This window comes from Lathamus discolor, chromosome 7 (genome assembly GCF_037157495.1).
Source record: "Lathamus discolor isolate bLatDis1 chromosome 7, bLatDis1.hap1, whole genome shotgun sequence".
NCBI lineage: Eukaryota > Metazoa > Chordata > Aves > Psittaciformes > Psittacidae > Lathamus > Lathamus discolor.
Genome location: NC_088890.1, coordinates 4,660,142 through 4,676,842, shown reverse-complemented (window position 1 = coordinate 4,676,842; position 16,701 = coordinate 4,660,142). Strand labels below are relative to the sequence as shown.

General features: G+C 42.0%; 1 protein-coding gene across 7 annotated transcripts in view; it reads left to right on the top strand.

Moving 5' to 3' along the window:
* The window catches only part of MAPKAPK3 (MAPK activated protein kinase 3), a 127,047-nt gene that overhangs the window by 86,303 nt on the left and 24,043 nt on the right, over positions 1–16,701 (top strand). For 2 of the 7 annotated variants that reach the window (XM_065687716.1, XM_065687717.1), the window contains one exon: positions 10,293–10,354. The exons of the other annotated variants lie outside the window; for them this stretch is intronic. In XM_065687716.1, coding sequence (XP_065543788.1) covers positions 10,293–10,354 — 62 coding nt within the window. The remainder of the gene's footprint in view (positions 1–10,292; positions 10,355–16,701) is intronic. 7 annotated transcript variants of the gene reach the window in all.

The window sequence follows — 16,701 nt, the reverse complement described above, 5'->3', positions numbered from 1 at the left end:
ATGCCATTTTTAGGAGTGATTTCAGATGTTCTGGCTAAGGAGCCAATCTTATTAAACTTGCACTGTTCGCAGATCTTCAGTCTTGCCAGTTCAAACTCTGGCTCTTCTCCATGGGCTTTTTCCCAGGATTATTTTTTTTTTGCCCAGCATACTCTCCTAACTACGCTGGCGTTCCAAGGAACAGGCCCTGAGGCAGCTCCTGGGATCTGAGTCAGCTGGGGCTGAGGACAGATTTATTAAGCCCATTGTAAGGGCTCAGAAAAACTGTTTAGATTTACTTTTTTTTTTTCGGACAGCACTGCTCAAATACCTGAACTGGAAGGGGCGGGGTGTGGAGTGACTCATGCTCCTCACCCACAGAACTGTCTTGAGTGGTGGAATTTGGGTTGCAGCTTGTGGTTTGCCTAGGTGTGGATCAGCTGTGAGCCTTACGAAAGCTCTGGAGCAGGGATTTGTAGCTGCTCCTGGTTTCTGTTATACAGTAGGGTGGAGCTGGGTTTTAGTTTTGTTTTCAAAGGAGAGCAGTTAAGAACTGGGTAGGGAGCAGCTGCCTCACACCTGGTGGGGCTCCTTAGCACCAAATCTACCATGAATTTCAGGGGTAAAGAGTCCTTAAAATCCCATTTGCAGTGCCATAAGGCCTGACATTCAGCGTTGCTGTAGCTGCCAGTGTGGTGCTTGCTTGTAATTCTAATGATGACAAATCCTATTCTTTACTTGCTTCATTTTTAACCAATAATGTATTTCTTTTTCTTGTAAAGGATGAATTTCTCTGCGGGCCTTATTCCGCTTTCCCACATGTTGCTGGTAGTCAATGTGGCTTTGTCAGAGCAGTCTGGTTTCCAAGCAACGGGGCTGTAACCCCAAAGATGTCAGTGCTGAAGGTAGGGAGGGGAGGGGGCTGCAGTTTCTGGCTCAGCTGCCTTGCCACAGTGGAGGCCCTCGCTGCAGCCACGCTACAGTACAACATCTCCATTGTCTCTTTGAAGAGTAAAAGCCTTTCATTTTGTTCTACTCTTCCCTTTCCAATCAATTTACAGTCAAAATTTGACACTTGGGAGGATGACAGGGCTTGATGGTTCCTTGATGCTTAGAAGCTTCCTGTTCTTTCAAGCACTCTGTTCTGAAGGGTGCTGCTCTGTCCTCTGCTTTTCAAAGAGTTTGTTGGTGAACAAAATAGCACTTGCAGACACACAAAACCTGTAGCAGTAAGTTTGTGATAGAGGAGAGTTGAGCACCATTCTTTTTGACATATATTCGATGTCTGCTTGTGAATGATAACATGAAAAATTATCAGTACTTTTACCATGCCCAGTAATGTGAGACCTGCTCTCATTAAACTTGCTTGGATGGGTTTTCTGAGGCACTCATCCCCTTAGGATGGGAACTAAGCCTTGCGCATGTTGACCTTGGAAAATTGCATTGGTTAAAAGTTTTTTCTCATACATAGTTAACCTGTGAATTTCATTGCCTCAGGAGGTGAATGGTAGCAATGCTGTGAAGATCCTGAGAGAGAGCAGCACTGCTCTGAGTATTGCCACATTAAAAAACCACAGTTTCAATAAACTGTACAAGTTTCCTTCTGGATCATGTTGTTACAACTTGTAATTACAAACCTGTCAGGCTAAATAATGAAACTTTGATCTTCAGAAGGCCTCTCATGTATTAAGAGTATTTTACACCTTACTGCTGTGGGTGGATGAGGAGAGGGAGGAGGAGCTTCAGCCTCAGCTTTGCAGGTGGCTGTGGCTTTGGGTAATGTCCATCGCTTGCATAATAGTTTCATCTAAGGGTGTGACTTCCTGGCAAGTTGTTCTTGTCTGAGCTAGGGTGTAAACATAAAGTGAGATAGATTTTTCACAATGGCTATTCATATTTAGATCCCTGTTTGTTGAAGGTGGTTTTTTCCCTATAAAGAAGGGCAGCGCAGGAAAGCACTTTACTAGACCTGACCCATGGAAGTGCAAATAGTGTAATGTTGGAACTTCTTTCTTGGCTCATTCTGGTGCTTATTTTCACCTTTAATAGAAATTATGGTAAAAAGCAGCTAAACTCAGAAGCTGAAACTTTAGTGAAATGGAAAATGAATGCTTTAAACTGGCTCAAATACATGATCAAATCACATACCCAAATGCAGATATGGTTTTAATTCATATTTTGGATGCCTATTACTAATTTTTAAAGACCAAGCTTTGTATCCGCAACTTAGAATAGAATCACAACCTGCTTTTGCTAACTGCTTGTGTTCTTACTTTTTGTTTCTGTCACTTAACAAGTACCTGGCTCTGCTCTGGAGTTTTTGGTACACAAGTTATTCTTCCAGAAGGCAAAATTTCTGGGTAGGTGTCATGTCTACTGGAATTACATGTTTTGCCAGGTTTATCACGTTTAGTTGGGTGGTTTTTCAGTTTGTTTTCTTTATGTTTGGAAACCTACAAAGTAGCATCTCTCAGGATTTCCAGCACCAGAGTGCAAGGAAGCAGACTGACAGAGTGAGAGTGGTGGATGAGGAAAGGTCAATTAATTTAGAAACAGTCTCTGTTCTGGTGGATTGGTATCAAGTGGATTTTTTTCCTCCAGTCTTTCAGCTCTGTAATAACTTTTTCCTGGTGCTGAGATGCTGTGATTAAAGGCCTCCTGAAGGCAGAGGGAATGAGGGCAGCTTTCAGTTCCAGCTGCATTTCAGAAACCCTGATTGCCAGGCATGCCTCTGTTTTGGCAGGTGAGTGTAACTGTCTTGACTAGACGTAGGCCAGTATGCCAGTTACTGTTGAAAAATGGGATGTGAGACTCAAGATCTACAAAACCTAACCTCTTACTGCAGTAGGCAGGAGGAGAAAACAGCAGTATACATTACTGATAAAAGACTTTATACAAGAGCAATTAACTCTGAGACTTTCCCACCTCTCTGCTGTCTGAATCACTGTTGTGGAGGTGTAAGGGAGGGTGAATGACTGCACTGTTGAGTGTTTGTGCACAAAAGCCAAGTCTCACAGGGGAAATATGGAGAAAGTTCTCAGAAGTGTTGGTTCAATAAAACAACCAACACAACAATAATAATCTTTTATTAAATCAAAATACCACAAACTGGTTCTTGGTATCCTTGACAGTCTTGATTTTTGGCAGTAAGAGTTAATAACGATGTAGGACTGTTTAATTTAAAAACTAAAGTAGAAGTTCACCTGCATCCTACAAGGAAAGGGGTGTGTTTCACAGGAGAGCATTTCTGCAGAGGGAGAGGGGTATGAGCTTGGAGCCTGGGTAGAGTCAAGTCAGTGTGAGAAAGGGCTGTGTGGCAGTCCTGTAAGGGTAGGCTGGGAAAGCATCCATGATCCTGCTGAACATGGAGTTTCTCATATGTCATCTATTCCATCTATCCCAAGCATCAAAGGTCATGTGGAGGCTGGTGCTCTCTGCTTTTGTTCAGGTCAACTTTGTGAACTCAAACACCTGAGCCTGTTCAGTGTGCTGTGACCTTGTACTGTGCTGAACAACCATTGTCTAACACGAGCTGTGTGTGTTCAGGATAAGATTTCTTCAATTCCTTCATCTCTGTTTGTTGAGAATGCTCTGGCACAGCAGACCAAAATGGTCATTTTTGTCTTTTAAAACTGATCTACTGACCTGCATTTGAGCAAGTTGAAGCAGGGATGACTTGGGATTGTTAATATCACTGCTAGTCACCAACTTCTCATGTGCACAACACACCACCTACATCACTGAGGAACGCTGCGCTGTTTTACATTCAAAATGAGTAACGTTAATGTGTTCCATCCTCACTTGGTTTCCTGCTGTGTAGGGGATTACCAGGAGACAGCTGCATGTTATTTGTCCTTATGTGTACAAGAGCATTAAATGCTCTTTGGTTGAGATTAGCCATGTTAATATATTATTAATATGAATCAAGGTTCTGTTTTATGGTTGCTTCTTATTACCCAAGGGCTCCTCACCTTCTCTGAAGGATGGTATCTTTCAAAGCTTCCTAGTACATCAGGCTTTTTTGTGAAAGAGCTCACCAGAGTAGAGTTCCCTCAATTTCAAGTACGTAACTTCAGAGGATCCAGAGGAGGAATGCTTTTTCTAATGTGCTGATCCTACTGAGAAATCTGGCTGCATTGAGTTGTCTTAAGCTGTCTGCTGAAGCCTTCAAATAATACTTTAATTAAAAAATAAATTAACTTTAATCAAGATCATTTACCCTTTCATACCACATTTAATCTAAATCCTCAAGTTATTAATCAAAATACCTTATGCCTTTGGACTTTAGTCAGTCTTTAGATTCCTTTGTGCATTTTGTTGCATGATCGCACAGAAGTCTTGACTGATAACTTTGCATTTCAGTTTGCATCTTCATGGAGTGATTGGTGTCCCTGCTACAAAACCCATGAGGATTTTCTTCTTCTCTGATTCCTTTTTAAAAATAGATTAAAGTTAGAAAGTATTTTCTTAAATGACTAAAATCCTGTTCAGATTCTGAGCTGTGCTGATTCTGTGTTTACTGGTCACTCATCATTGCCATCAGGAGCAATGATCTCTTTCCCAGTTCAGGATGACTGATTAGCATTAATGGTTTGTAGCTGAGTTCTTGTCTTTTAGGGAATATATATTGGGAGCCCAAAATCAGTATTCCTGGGGCCTCTGACATCCTCCTTCATGCCTGGAAGAACTTCATCTGCAAATACTTGCGGTTTTGTGCTTTTATTCAGTTCATTTCAGGCACTTCTCCACGTTTTTTCTTCTGTGTAATAAGGGCAGAAGTCGATTCCCTTCTCTTCCACCCCCACCTTTTTCTGCTATTCATTCTCTGCAAAGATTACATTTTAACTGCTAAATGTCAGTAAATGTCAATTTTTCCTTCCACCCCAAAACTTCCATTTTATTATTAAAAATTATCTGGGGGGAAAGTAATGTCAGACGCTGTTTCTCACAGTTCTTCCCTTTTGCTTCTCTCGGATCCATTTAGCATTCAATAAATAGAAACTGTACTTCCAAAGTAAGATTAAATTTGCTGTTAATCTTCTTCCAAACACCTAAATTAGGAGTTTTCAGTATTGAATTTTTCATATAATAAGTCCTACATTGAAGAAGAAAACAGTAAAATTGCTTTAAATATAAAACAAGTATTTGCATTCATTTTCTGAGGCTAGATAGAAGTGATTAAGTGATTTTCTTCACAGTTGATATGATTCCTTGAGGTTTTCTACTAGTTATATGTAAGCTCTGGTACATTATTTGCTTGTTTCTTGTTTTCTGAAATCATAGCTCTTGTTAGCCCAAAGTAAAATACACTGAGTTTTTTGCATGTTTGTGTATATCTTTGTGTGAGAACATGAGAGCCAGAATTTGTATTATATAGAAAAAGGGTCACAAATAAACCTTAATTACAGGGAAGTGTAGCCCACTAGAGGCTTGTTTGCTAAATACAACTATCCAACAAAATGAAACTTGCAGGATGAGTAACTAAACCGAAAATGTTAAATTCCTTTTTGCCTTCTTCCTGAAAAGTCTGTTGGAGTTTGGCTTGAATTAGTAGTTCAGTTTTCGCCTTCTCTTTGTTTTCTCACTGACTGTGAAAATAGAAGTCAGTAAGCATTGCTGTTTTCAAGAAATACTCAGGCTTCCATACATAGTATAAATCAAGGATATAGGAAGTAGTCCTAAAATAGATGGCATACCACTGCTGCAGTTCAGCGTAACTGTGCTGCATTTGTGCTTCTGATGACCTGGTGGTAACCCATGTTTCTCTGGTTTAACACTGGGGTTGTGAGGTCTAAGTTCCAGTTTCAACATTTACATTTTCCTGTCTATCCTCGCAGAATTATAGTTTACATCTTAAATGCTGACGTGTGACGAGAAAAAAAATTGCAAATGTGAAGCTTTCGCTGTCTAGTATATACCAAAGTTTACTGAGTTATTTTGTTTTATCTAAGTGCTGCTATGGGAGACTTGGAGGAGTTATGTTCATCCAGTACTTAAACTGTTTGGCCAAATGCAAACAGTTGCATATTACATGCAGTTGTTACTTTTCCATGCAGTTTTAAAAGGGTTGGAGTGCCCTGGGAAAATATTCCCTGTTTCCGTTTCCCCCTAGGCTCTGTTATGAGTAGTGCATTATGTTGTACTGAGCAGCAGTGTTGCCTACCTGCAGAGCTGTTCGGGGGTACACATCTCCAGAGCAACTGCCTGTAAAGGACAAGCTTTGATTACGCAGGAACAAGGGATGTGTGCATCTGTTCTAACTGTGCATGCTCTCCACTAATCTGAGTTTTCCTTAACACATACTCAGGTAGGTCAGCCAGGATGGCATCTTCCTTACCACCTTTTAGATGGCTTCTCTTTTGAGGTTGTCACAGGTACAAAGGTGAGAGAGGATAGTGTGGAATGCTGATCTCACAGATGATAAGAAGGTGCCAAGCTCGAGCTCTTAGCAAGTGGGCTGTAACCTGAAATTGAATGCAGGTATCAAAGACTGTAGTCTTCTGTAACCTGAACTTACAACATCTCATTCTGTGTGAGTAGTAACAATTTATATAGTGTCTGGAGTTAGCTGATTGAAAACATGAGCCAACTGTTAACACTGCCTTCCAGGAAGCTTGGCTGTGCTACGAGCTGCTTCTACGTACTGTACATCAGCCGCCTTCCCCTTGCTCTTACTGTTGAACTGGGGTCTCTGCTGAAGCAAGAGACATAAGCATTAGACAAAGCCTAGCGTAGAATTGGCCCAATAGTCTTTGATATCTGTAGCTTGACTACATTTATTATAAATTCTCTTCTATTTATAAAATGTTGTTAATTGGCCCAAAAGTAAGGCAGCGTGAAATAAATCATAGAATCGTAGAATAGTTACGGTTGGAAAGGACCTTAATATCATCTAGTTCCTGCTGTGGGCAGGAACACCACGCTAAACCGTGTCACCCAAGGCTTCGTCCAACCTGCCCTTGAACACTGCCAGGGATGGAGCATTCACAACATCCTTGGGTAACCTGTTCCAGTGCCTCACCACCCTCACAGTAAAGAACTTCTTCCTTATAACTAACCTAAACATACCCTGTTTAAGTTTAAAACCATTCCCCCTTGTCCTGTCTCTACAGTCCTTAATGAAGAGTCCCTCTCTAGCATCCTGGTAGGCCCCCTTCAGATTCTGGAAGGGTATCCCTTTTTCCGGTCATCAGGAGCTTCACCTGACTGCCATGATTTTTCAAATATGATGGACAGTTGCTTAGCAGCTTCATTCTCCAGCTGCTTCAGGACCCGCGGATGGATTTCATTAGGTCTCGTACACTTGTCCACATTCAGGTTCTTAAGATGACCTCGAACCTAATCCTTTCCTGCAGTGGGCCTGAGGTCTTCATTCTCGCAGTCCCTGCATCTGCTTTCCAAGACTTTCTAACTTCACCCATTTTATTGCTAGTTTGAAATAGGAAAATAGGAGGCAGCAAATTACTTATGTATAGACTTTGTACAAAAAAGAAATAAGGCATGCACATGATCTACTGTTGCTCAGCAGAACTGAGAAAAAAATAACTAATAAGTGTACCGGGTTTAAGACAGAGATAATGACTGCTGCTGAAAGAGGAGACAGTTGGATAAATGCATCTGAAATATTGATTTTTATTATTTTAATTAAAATAAACCAAAATCAAAGTGATAGAAAATTACATTTTTTAAAAAAGCAATGTAGTGGCATGATTTTGTGTAATATAGTGGCGAAATAATGCTAATGCCTAGTTTTATTTGTTGGATTGTGCAGGCACTAATAAAGTCAGAAGGCTTTTTATTCAAGCCTTTGGTTCGTTGCTACACCCATTCTTCATAGAAAAATTTGGCTGAATTTGAACAAAGCAAATGAAGTTACAGTAACAGATGCTGAGAGTTGTGTTAAGTCACAATTCCTCTGGTTTTGGAAATGATTTTTAAGCAGAAGTAAAAGATACATCAGTGTTACAAAATTAAAACAAAGTGGAAGAAATGTAGCTCTCCAGACATGGGAGGAATAGGCAGAAGTAAAATACTGAGAATGGTGCAGACTGATGCTTGAGTACAAGTTTATCCCTTTGGGGGATTGATTAATGACAGCATAGCAGCATTTAAAAAGTTGAAGAACTTCCTATGCAGCTGCACTTGGAGACAGTCAGTGGTATTTGATGCATCAGGGTTCATTTGAGTCTCTACAGTAGTGCTGCTGTTGGAACTACTTCATGTGTGGATGGAATTCCCATGTGCACCCTGCAAATTTCAGCATCAAGTGACAGATCTGCCTATCAAGAGAGATGGGGAGCCATCAACTATTTGAATTGTTCCAAGAGTAGTTCACTCTGTTTAATCGGTTTTTGCAAGGGTGAGCAAAGATGAAAGTTGAATATGTATGGTTTGAAGGCAGCATCAGGAAAAGACAGCTCAGATCAAGTAGTGATTAGTTTTCTGATATAATTAACTTCTCAGGAAGTATCAGAGTTAATGGTGGAAAGAAACAAAAGTAATCACTAAGGTCATTGTCTTTGCTCAGGCAGATATCTGTTCACTTCAGAGAGTGGTTTATCTTGGTGAAGACATCACAACTGTGACTACTGTGATAATTCTTGTGTAAATATCAAAAGGTGATGATCTTGTGAGGTCAGTGGTGTGAGTGCTCTTACCAGGGAACAAAACTGTGCCTCTGGGAAGATGCAGAATTGGGCTGGCCAAAGCCTTGCCTGTTGTCAGTGCTCATAACTTAGCTTCCTGGTGGGATTGTCTTGGTCTATGTGGCTTCTCATCTTACTATTCTGACACACTTGAAGGATGGTATTTCCTGTGCTGGAGAGAAATAGTTTTGCAAGAATTTTTTGGCAGAATTTTTTCAACCATTGCAAGTAATAATCCTAGAGGAAAAAATAGTTTTAAATACAAATTAAGTTTGTAGTGATTTGCCTATTACTTGGATTTGAACTTATCGAGGGGGGAATTTTGTTCCAGGAGTGTCTTTCCTTGTCACCCTTAAAGTCATCCCAAGTTTGACCACATTAATGGCAGTAGAGATGTGGTCATCTCTACTGACAGTTCGCTTTACCACAGGTGTATTTGCGCTGGGCATGGTGCACACTACAACTGAGCAGGTATTTTCCTGCTTGAAAAAGGGATTGAATCCCTGTGCTCCTGAAATCTATCATGGCTCTGGACAGAGGTACTAAGAGAAACAATCTGTAGTCTGGCCTTTGACTCTTCCACTGTCCCCAAAGGCACAGAGGAACAGAGATCTGCTGGGTACCTGCAGAGAAGCAGGGGCCTGGAGGTGATAGAGAATGAGATCTGCTGAGGAGGCATTGCTGAAGGAGCAGGACACAGAGACAGAAGCAGTAAGATGATGGAGCAGAGGGACAAGGCTGAGTTCGAATGAGGAGCCCTGACACAGAGGCGGAGACAGGGAACCAAGGAGTGGAAAATGGGGAGAAAAGTAACTGGCTTCTGGGATTTGGAGGTAGAGAAACAGACAACAGGAACCAAGGAAGATCTGACAGAGTAAGGGTTGTGGTACTAGTTTCAAGGAGGGGGAAAAAGGTCATTTGGGTGATGAGGCTGGCTAGCAGAGGGTGACAGGATTAAGGCAAGGGGTCAGAGGTGCAGGTGGGACCAGCTTGAGGGTTGAGGCTTTGTTTGTTTGTTTGGGTTTTATTTTCTCTTTTTCCAGAAGATAAATAGAAAGCTGCCTGGCACAGTGCTCCCCCCTCCAGGCAGAAGTGCATCTCAGAATCTCCTAGTGCCCTGCTTTCTCTCAGACATCAGTAGCTGTAAAACTCATTGGTATAAAATGTTTGACACCCTCTTGTTTATCCAGAGTTGTTATAGTCTGGTTTTGTCATTACCTCCTTTTTTAGCTGACTGTCAGAGGTCTGTGCAGTAGATATGTGAGCTTTAGCTCTGCAGATAAGTCATGAGGGATATTGGTATGAAGATACATAAGGGGATTTGTTATTTTCAGGCTTGTTTTGCTGTTGCTAGAAAAGAAAAAAAAAAGCATATCACAAAAACTAGACAATCTCTCACACATAACTGCTTCCTCAAGTAGCAATTTGGGTTGGGAAACTGAGCATTCAGATGTGATTTTCAGGATCCATGCTACCTATATACTTTGACTCTCTTGCACTGTATTTTCTACCACACTTCAGCCTTTTTAGTGCAGACAATTATTAGATTGTTAAATGATTGGTTTCAATAGCTGGTTTCACTGTCATTGCTCAGTGTATGGGCGAGGCTTCTTTACTTCAGGTTATTTTAGACCTACTCTGACAACAGATTTTTTCATTTCTTTCTAGTAGTGCTTTGTGGTTTTCACTCTAATGTGGATCACTGTTATTTCCACAACATTTGCTTTAAGGTAAGTTTGCGTTGTCCTTACCTCGCATATGGCAAGCAGAGAAGTAGGGTGGGCTTCTGAGAGTAAATCTATGCACTGAATTTTGGGAGCTCCACTTGAAATACCTGGGATGAGAGTGCTCCTCCCTGCCCCACACACTGAACAGCAGGTTGCACTTTAGCTCAAGCCAAGTTTCTTAGACCTAAGCTCTGGTACAGCAGTGAGTGCCCAGCACCTTGCAAACAAGGCTGCAGTTCAGGCTTCTCAGAAATGAGGTATAGGCAATCAGTGACTACCTGCTTGGCTGAGTTGACTTCCTGGGCATTGCATAAGACATCAGAAAGGGACAAGAGTAGAATCCAGATATCTGAGAGTAGCATTCAGCTGTGGTAACCACAAGACCTCTCCTTCTTATATTGCGCTTTCCAGTTTCTATGTAAAATGAAGAGGAGGTGGAAGAGGCTCCAGATAGCAGTTCCTGTCACTCTGCATTCTGACTTGAATCCCTATTAGGTTCAGGTTGTACTTTGCCTGTTGTAAGGATGAAGTTGAAGAGGGAGGAATCGTGTATAATAATACTGTGTTTAATACAGGCATGCAAGAGAGCAATATTCAGGTTACTTGGTAGACTAATGGTTCTTCTTTCATCTACAACATTTTATTATGTATTCACTGAGGGGTATTAAATGGTTCAGAGAAAATTCAGAGAAACAGCAGAATGATGAAACTGCTACAGTGTGCTGCAGGAGTTATTACAGCCTCTGTCATCTCTGTTTTAGAGATTCTTGAATAATTTGTGCCAGAAGCACCCCATTGCAGTAAAACATGAGGAAAGCGAGATCCAAAGACAGTTTTTTGTCCCAAAAGAAGTCTTTGACCTAGAAAAGGATCTGAGATTCCTGGGTCTAGTGTGTTAATGGTAAGAGCATAGCCTCTTAACCATTCAGTGCACATGTTGCCTGTTGGTATGTGACTCCGTCAGAAAAAATGCATGCTATAACCTTACAGGTGCTTCCAGGGCCATGAGCTGCAGAAAGCTTGCAGTCCGCACAGCGTGTGAAGGCTGTGTTGCACAACAGCTTTCAATAAACACTGCTCAGAGATTCAACTGCTGGTAGGGTTATTTTTGCTTCTACTATCAATCACTTCCAGTAAAGCATCGCTATTCTTCCTCTCTTTCAGTGAAGCCTCTTCAGTGAAAACTGCAACCTGGGCCTTGCCTGCTTTACTGCTAATTTTGTTGTTGCTGTTGTTAGGAATATGCAAAGAGGAGGATTCAACATTCTTTTAATTCATTTTGTTGTACAAAAGTCACCTCATTTGCCTAGACTGGATCAGCACTTCAGGTTTCTGAATTGCCATGCAGTTTCTTTTGCAGGTGCTTCTGGATGTGTGTAGTGGTTACAGTAGAGTGCAAGTGGTTCTGGTGGAAAAACAAGAGGCTGCGTTTTCCCATTTAGCTTTTAGTGGCATGGCTTTGACAGCGTAGATCTGTAAAAGAATATGAATGTATCTGAAAAATCCAAATGTTACCTGGAGGTTTTAAACCCACAGCTCTGCACATTCTGAGGAGTGAAAAGAGTCTGTGGGAGAGGTGGGAGGCTCCACATGGGCTGGGATGGAGAAGGGGGAAGACATGGGGTGTGCATGTGATGTCTGCTTGCTTTCAAGTGTTCAATTGATAGGACTACCACAGTGAGCTTCTATTCTACCTTTACCTAAATAGTAGAAGCTTAGAGACAGGATGTCTGAGCTAAAGGTACAATAAATACATTGGTTGCTGATAATAAGGAAATCTGTGGCAACAGGATTTACAGGTTAACAGCACGGAGATCAAAGATAGGGAGAGGAATGTGACTGTTGACTGGGCGTCCTGAATTTTGGGACAGGCAACAGCACATGTTTTTTGGAAGGCTTGTGTAGTCAAAGGAGATGATATTATCAAGTGGCCTGGATGAAATCTGAACTGAGGAAGACTGCAACAATCTGCAGTACTGTGGAGTATTTGTAATCTATCAATCTGTAATCTTTACATGTGATAGCATCTTTGCAGAATGGAACCTTTACATTTCACCTTTAAATTCCCAGGGAATATTGCTGCATCCTGAGATTTAAATATCTTTCTCTCTTTGGCTTTTTCCAGATATTTGTTGGGTTTTGTACCTTTTATAAGGTGTGTAAGACAACTGGGTGGCTGTGCCTATCAGAGAACAAAGCTTTTGCATGTATTGTAAAATAGCAGGGGATTCATGAGCAAGGCGTGCAGGGTTGCAACAGGAACAGAGCTCAAAGGAGAGTAGCATTTCTTTCCAGGCTTCCAAAGATGTAGAGGCTTTGCAGCCTTAAAGGTTGCAGTGAGGCCTTTCTTGGGCTGATTTTTATTTAGTTAAGCTTTCCCAAATAATTGCTTAATCCAAATCTGAAGCTGTGTATGCATTATAATGCTGCTTTTTTTTTTTTTTTTTTGGGGGGGGGTGGGGGTTAGAGGGGCTATCACAAAAAATATGTGCTTAGTCGCTTAAGCATCCAGACTTCAGCCATGTTGCTGCAGCCAAGCCATATTCCATCTTTCTCAAAAGGCAAGATAATTTTTCTTTCTGATGCAGAGGCTGAAACACCCTCTATTAGAACCTGTTATGAAAAGGCTTCATGTTCCTATTTCAAGTCCCAGGTTCTTGTGGTCTTTTCACCTAAGGCTCACAGAGATAAATCAGCGGAGCAGGCATGGGTATTTATATAACTGTCCTTTGGGAAATGAGCAGTAATATTTTCTCCAGTGCTTGCTGTGTCAGTGTATGTTCTAGAAACTAAGTGCAGCTATCGCATGGCATCCCCCAGAGACCCTGTGAGAGTCCTGGTGTGCAGCTCTCCAGCTCTGACAGCACTCACGAAACTTGCCTTAGAGGTGTCGTGTTTTCTCAGGGTCTCTTCTGCATCCCCCTCATGCTGCATGTATCCCCCACTCATGAGCAGATGTACCCCTGAGGAGGTTTCCTCACTAAGGCTTTTCCTTTCTTTTGTGATAATTGTTTTTAGAAATACATGCCTTCAAACTGAACAGGAAATGGTATTTTGACTGTGTGAAAACTTTATGAAATAAAAAAAAAAAGTGTATTCCCCACACTTAGAAACACCCAGGAACTTCTAAAACTCTTCGTGAGAAATGAGAATAGCCATGCCCATCCCTAAAATAGTGGTTGCCACATAGCTGGGGTCTGAGGAATTCAGGGCTATGTCCCTACTTTGCCAACTTGTGTCCCAGTAGAGGAAAATGAGGGGTGTAGCAGACTGTAGACAAGCAGAGTTCCCTGTAAGAGCTGTAAGGACATAGGTAGTGAAGTTTAAGACCCTGATGCAGGCACAGCAAGGATGTGGAAGTGGATTGTGCACCCAGATTTAATAGGCAAATCAGTTGGTTATCTGGTGTGTAAATGCAGGGTCTCTTGGTGGGTTTGAATTGCAGTTCTGTCCAGAGCCTAAGGAAGCTTCTCTACCAATCTGTTGTATGTTTTTTTTGTGGAAACTTTTAGTTTTAACTAAAATCATTCTGATCTTGCAGTTGGAGATACAGCTAGTGATGGATGATTATAAATTCCCCATATTCAAAATATCACAGCCTCTTAGTTTAGAACAGTCAGCGGCAAAGAAGAAACTGAGACTTCAGAAGCTCTAAGGTTTAATGCATGAAGGTTTGAAAAATGTCTCCAGATTCTGCAATAGTTGGTGTCATCATTTAGTATTAAGAAGTGTTTTGAAAGTGATGGAATTTGACGTGGTTGAGCTTGTACCATAGTTGTGAGATGAGAACCATCTATCATTGTCTTGATGTTCTTTCACTGAGCCTTCAGGGATTCTCCTCCCTCACCCAAAACAGAGCCATGAGAATCAAGGAGCTTGCAGTGGTAGGAATATCGGGGTGCTCTTCAGAGCTGATCTCTTGCTGGTTGTGAGTAGCCCTTATAACAGGAGGGTCGTAAGGGTGCCTATGAATTCTAGCAAATATCCCCCTTCTCTGTCTTCTGATACATGATTGTCAAATCGTGAAGACAAACCAAAAGGTTCCTAAAGGTTTTTAAAGTGGCCACAGCTTGGAAAAGGATTGTATGGCTACATGTAAATAAATACACAAGCATTTGAGTGTCCCTGCCCATGGCAGGGGGTTTGGGACTAGGTGATCTTTAAGGTCCCTTCCTTAAAGGGACCCTTCCAACCCATTCTGTGATTTTTGGTGGTAGAAGGATTAACACATGAAAGTTGAAATAACTGCCACCTGACAGCTCTTGGGCAAAATCCTGCTCATTAAGCAAGTATCAGCCAGGTCTTACAGAGTGCTGCATGATGTTCAAAATCTGCAGATTTCCCTTTACTCTTTCTGTCTCCACTTGGGGATCTGTAACTGATGGGAAGCACATCATGGCCGAGTGCCTTTTCTCCTCACCACTGCCTGCTGTGGAGTGCTGCATTGGCTCTGCTGTGAGCCCAGCAGCTTCACGGCTCAGACAATCTGCTTCTCTGCTAACATGGCTTTAGTGGGGGTATGTTTTCCTGTCACATCTGGGAGAATGATACCGGATGGCACATTGCTTTTGTGAAATCATCACCTCAGAAGTCAGTAACACTTTCATGGGGCAGCTGTTCCCACAGTACTAATGTTAGTTGTGACTTTTGGCCAGAAATGTCTTCTGAGTCCCTTTTCGCTGTTGCCCCTGCTTTCTGACTCCCTCCTCCCACAAGCCCAGACTTCTCTTTCAGGCATGCTGACTTGTGGAAATGAGCCAGTGTTGCAGTGTACCACAAGCAGATACTGCTGCAGGAATGGGGGGAGGAAAGGACAGTGCCTTAAGGAGAGGGAAATAGATGTATGCTTCATATTGGAAGCATGAAAAGGATTTGAATTCCTGGAATTACTTTGGTTCAGCAGTGCTTTTGTTGCATCTTATTTTTTCTGACCCCTGTGCAGTCCTCTGCATGGTGCTGGTTTAGCCAAGGCATCAAAACATTTGACTTCCAAATATTCTTGGGATCCTCCTCCTCTTCCTTTTGTATGTGTAGTCATGAGGCAGCCAACACATCACAGGAGTGGAGAGAAAGTCATTCAGGAATGTGAAGGAAATGTTCTTGACTTTGTCAAAAAAGTGCCCTTCAATTTAAGCTGCTCTGTTCTGCCTTTGTGGTATCTGACTGCTTTCTGTTATCTGGTTGCAGGGAACGTGAAGCAGCTCTCTAACATCTGAAAAGAAATGGAAGATGGCTGTTGGGGAGGGAGCCCTCTGCTCCCACCTCTCCCTCCACAGCAGATCTCAGAATATGAAGAATGTTTAGCAAGAGGCTGGGTGGCTAAGAACTGAAATACAGTGGGCAGCAAAAAGGAAAGATATTCCTTGCCTTCTAGAGCTTAGGGGAGATGAAGTCTGCTTGGGGCTGGCAGAAGTGCTGAGCTGTTGAAGGAGAACCTCCAGGGGTTTGGGGCTTGACCAGGCAGGGTGGGAGCCTGGATGGACTGAGCAAGTATCTAAACAGGTTTGGATGAAGGGGAGCTGTGGCTCAGGAGGGAATTAGTTTAGATGGGGCATTTATGTGGTGAGGGAATCTTCCTTAAAGGCAGCTTACATGGTGTTTCTTGAAGGTTTCTGAAAGGAACTAGGAAGGACTGTTCTGCTTGGTATGAACTGGCAGTTCCCACTTCTAGGAAGTATGTCTTCCAGGAAGTATGTGTTCTCCAGTGTCCTGGATATTAAAGAGCACTTAATCAAGTGGTGAGTGCTGTAAAGCATGAGCTGCTCCAGGAGTGTACTCTGGGGTGATTGCTAGATCCTGATGCTGTTGGGCAAAGCAGAGCTGGAACCCTGGGTGGCCAAGCTAGTGCACTGAGGAAAATGAATCAATGAGAACTGCAAGATAAATAACGGGTTTACTGCACTGTCACTTGCTTACGTTGGCTCCATCTGTCGAATTCCCTCTTCCCCCAGTTTATTTCTTTCCTTTCCTATGTAATAGTTTCCTTGGCTTTAGAATATATTCAAAATAAGCGCAAGAAGTCTTGGGAGAGAAATTTACTTTCCTCGTTCTCTTAATGGCTTCCTTTGCATGTCTGTCCTCTGCTGAATGCTGCAGTGTTTTGTTTCCATTCACAGTCACACCAGTCTCTCTCATATTTTTGCTATATGCAATAAGCAGTTCTGAGGATCTTGATGGAACTTCAAACCATCAACCACTGAGCTATCTACTGAGATGTGACTTAGAAATAGCTTTAGATATTTGCTTGCAAATGCCAGTGGCAGAGCTTGCACAAACGTAAGTGCGAAAGCAGATATAGCAATGATTTGAAGAGAAATCTTACCAGTGTCCTTGCTGAAGGTTTTGGGACT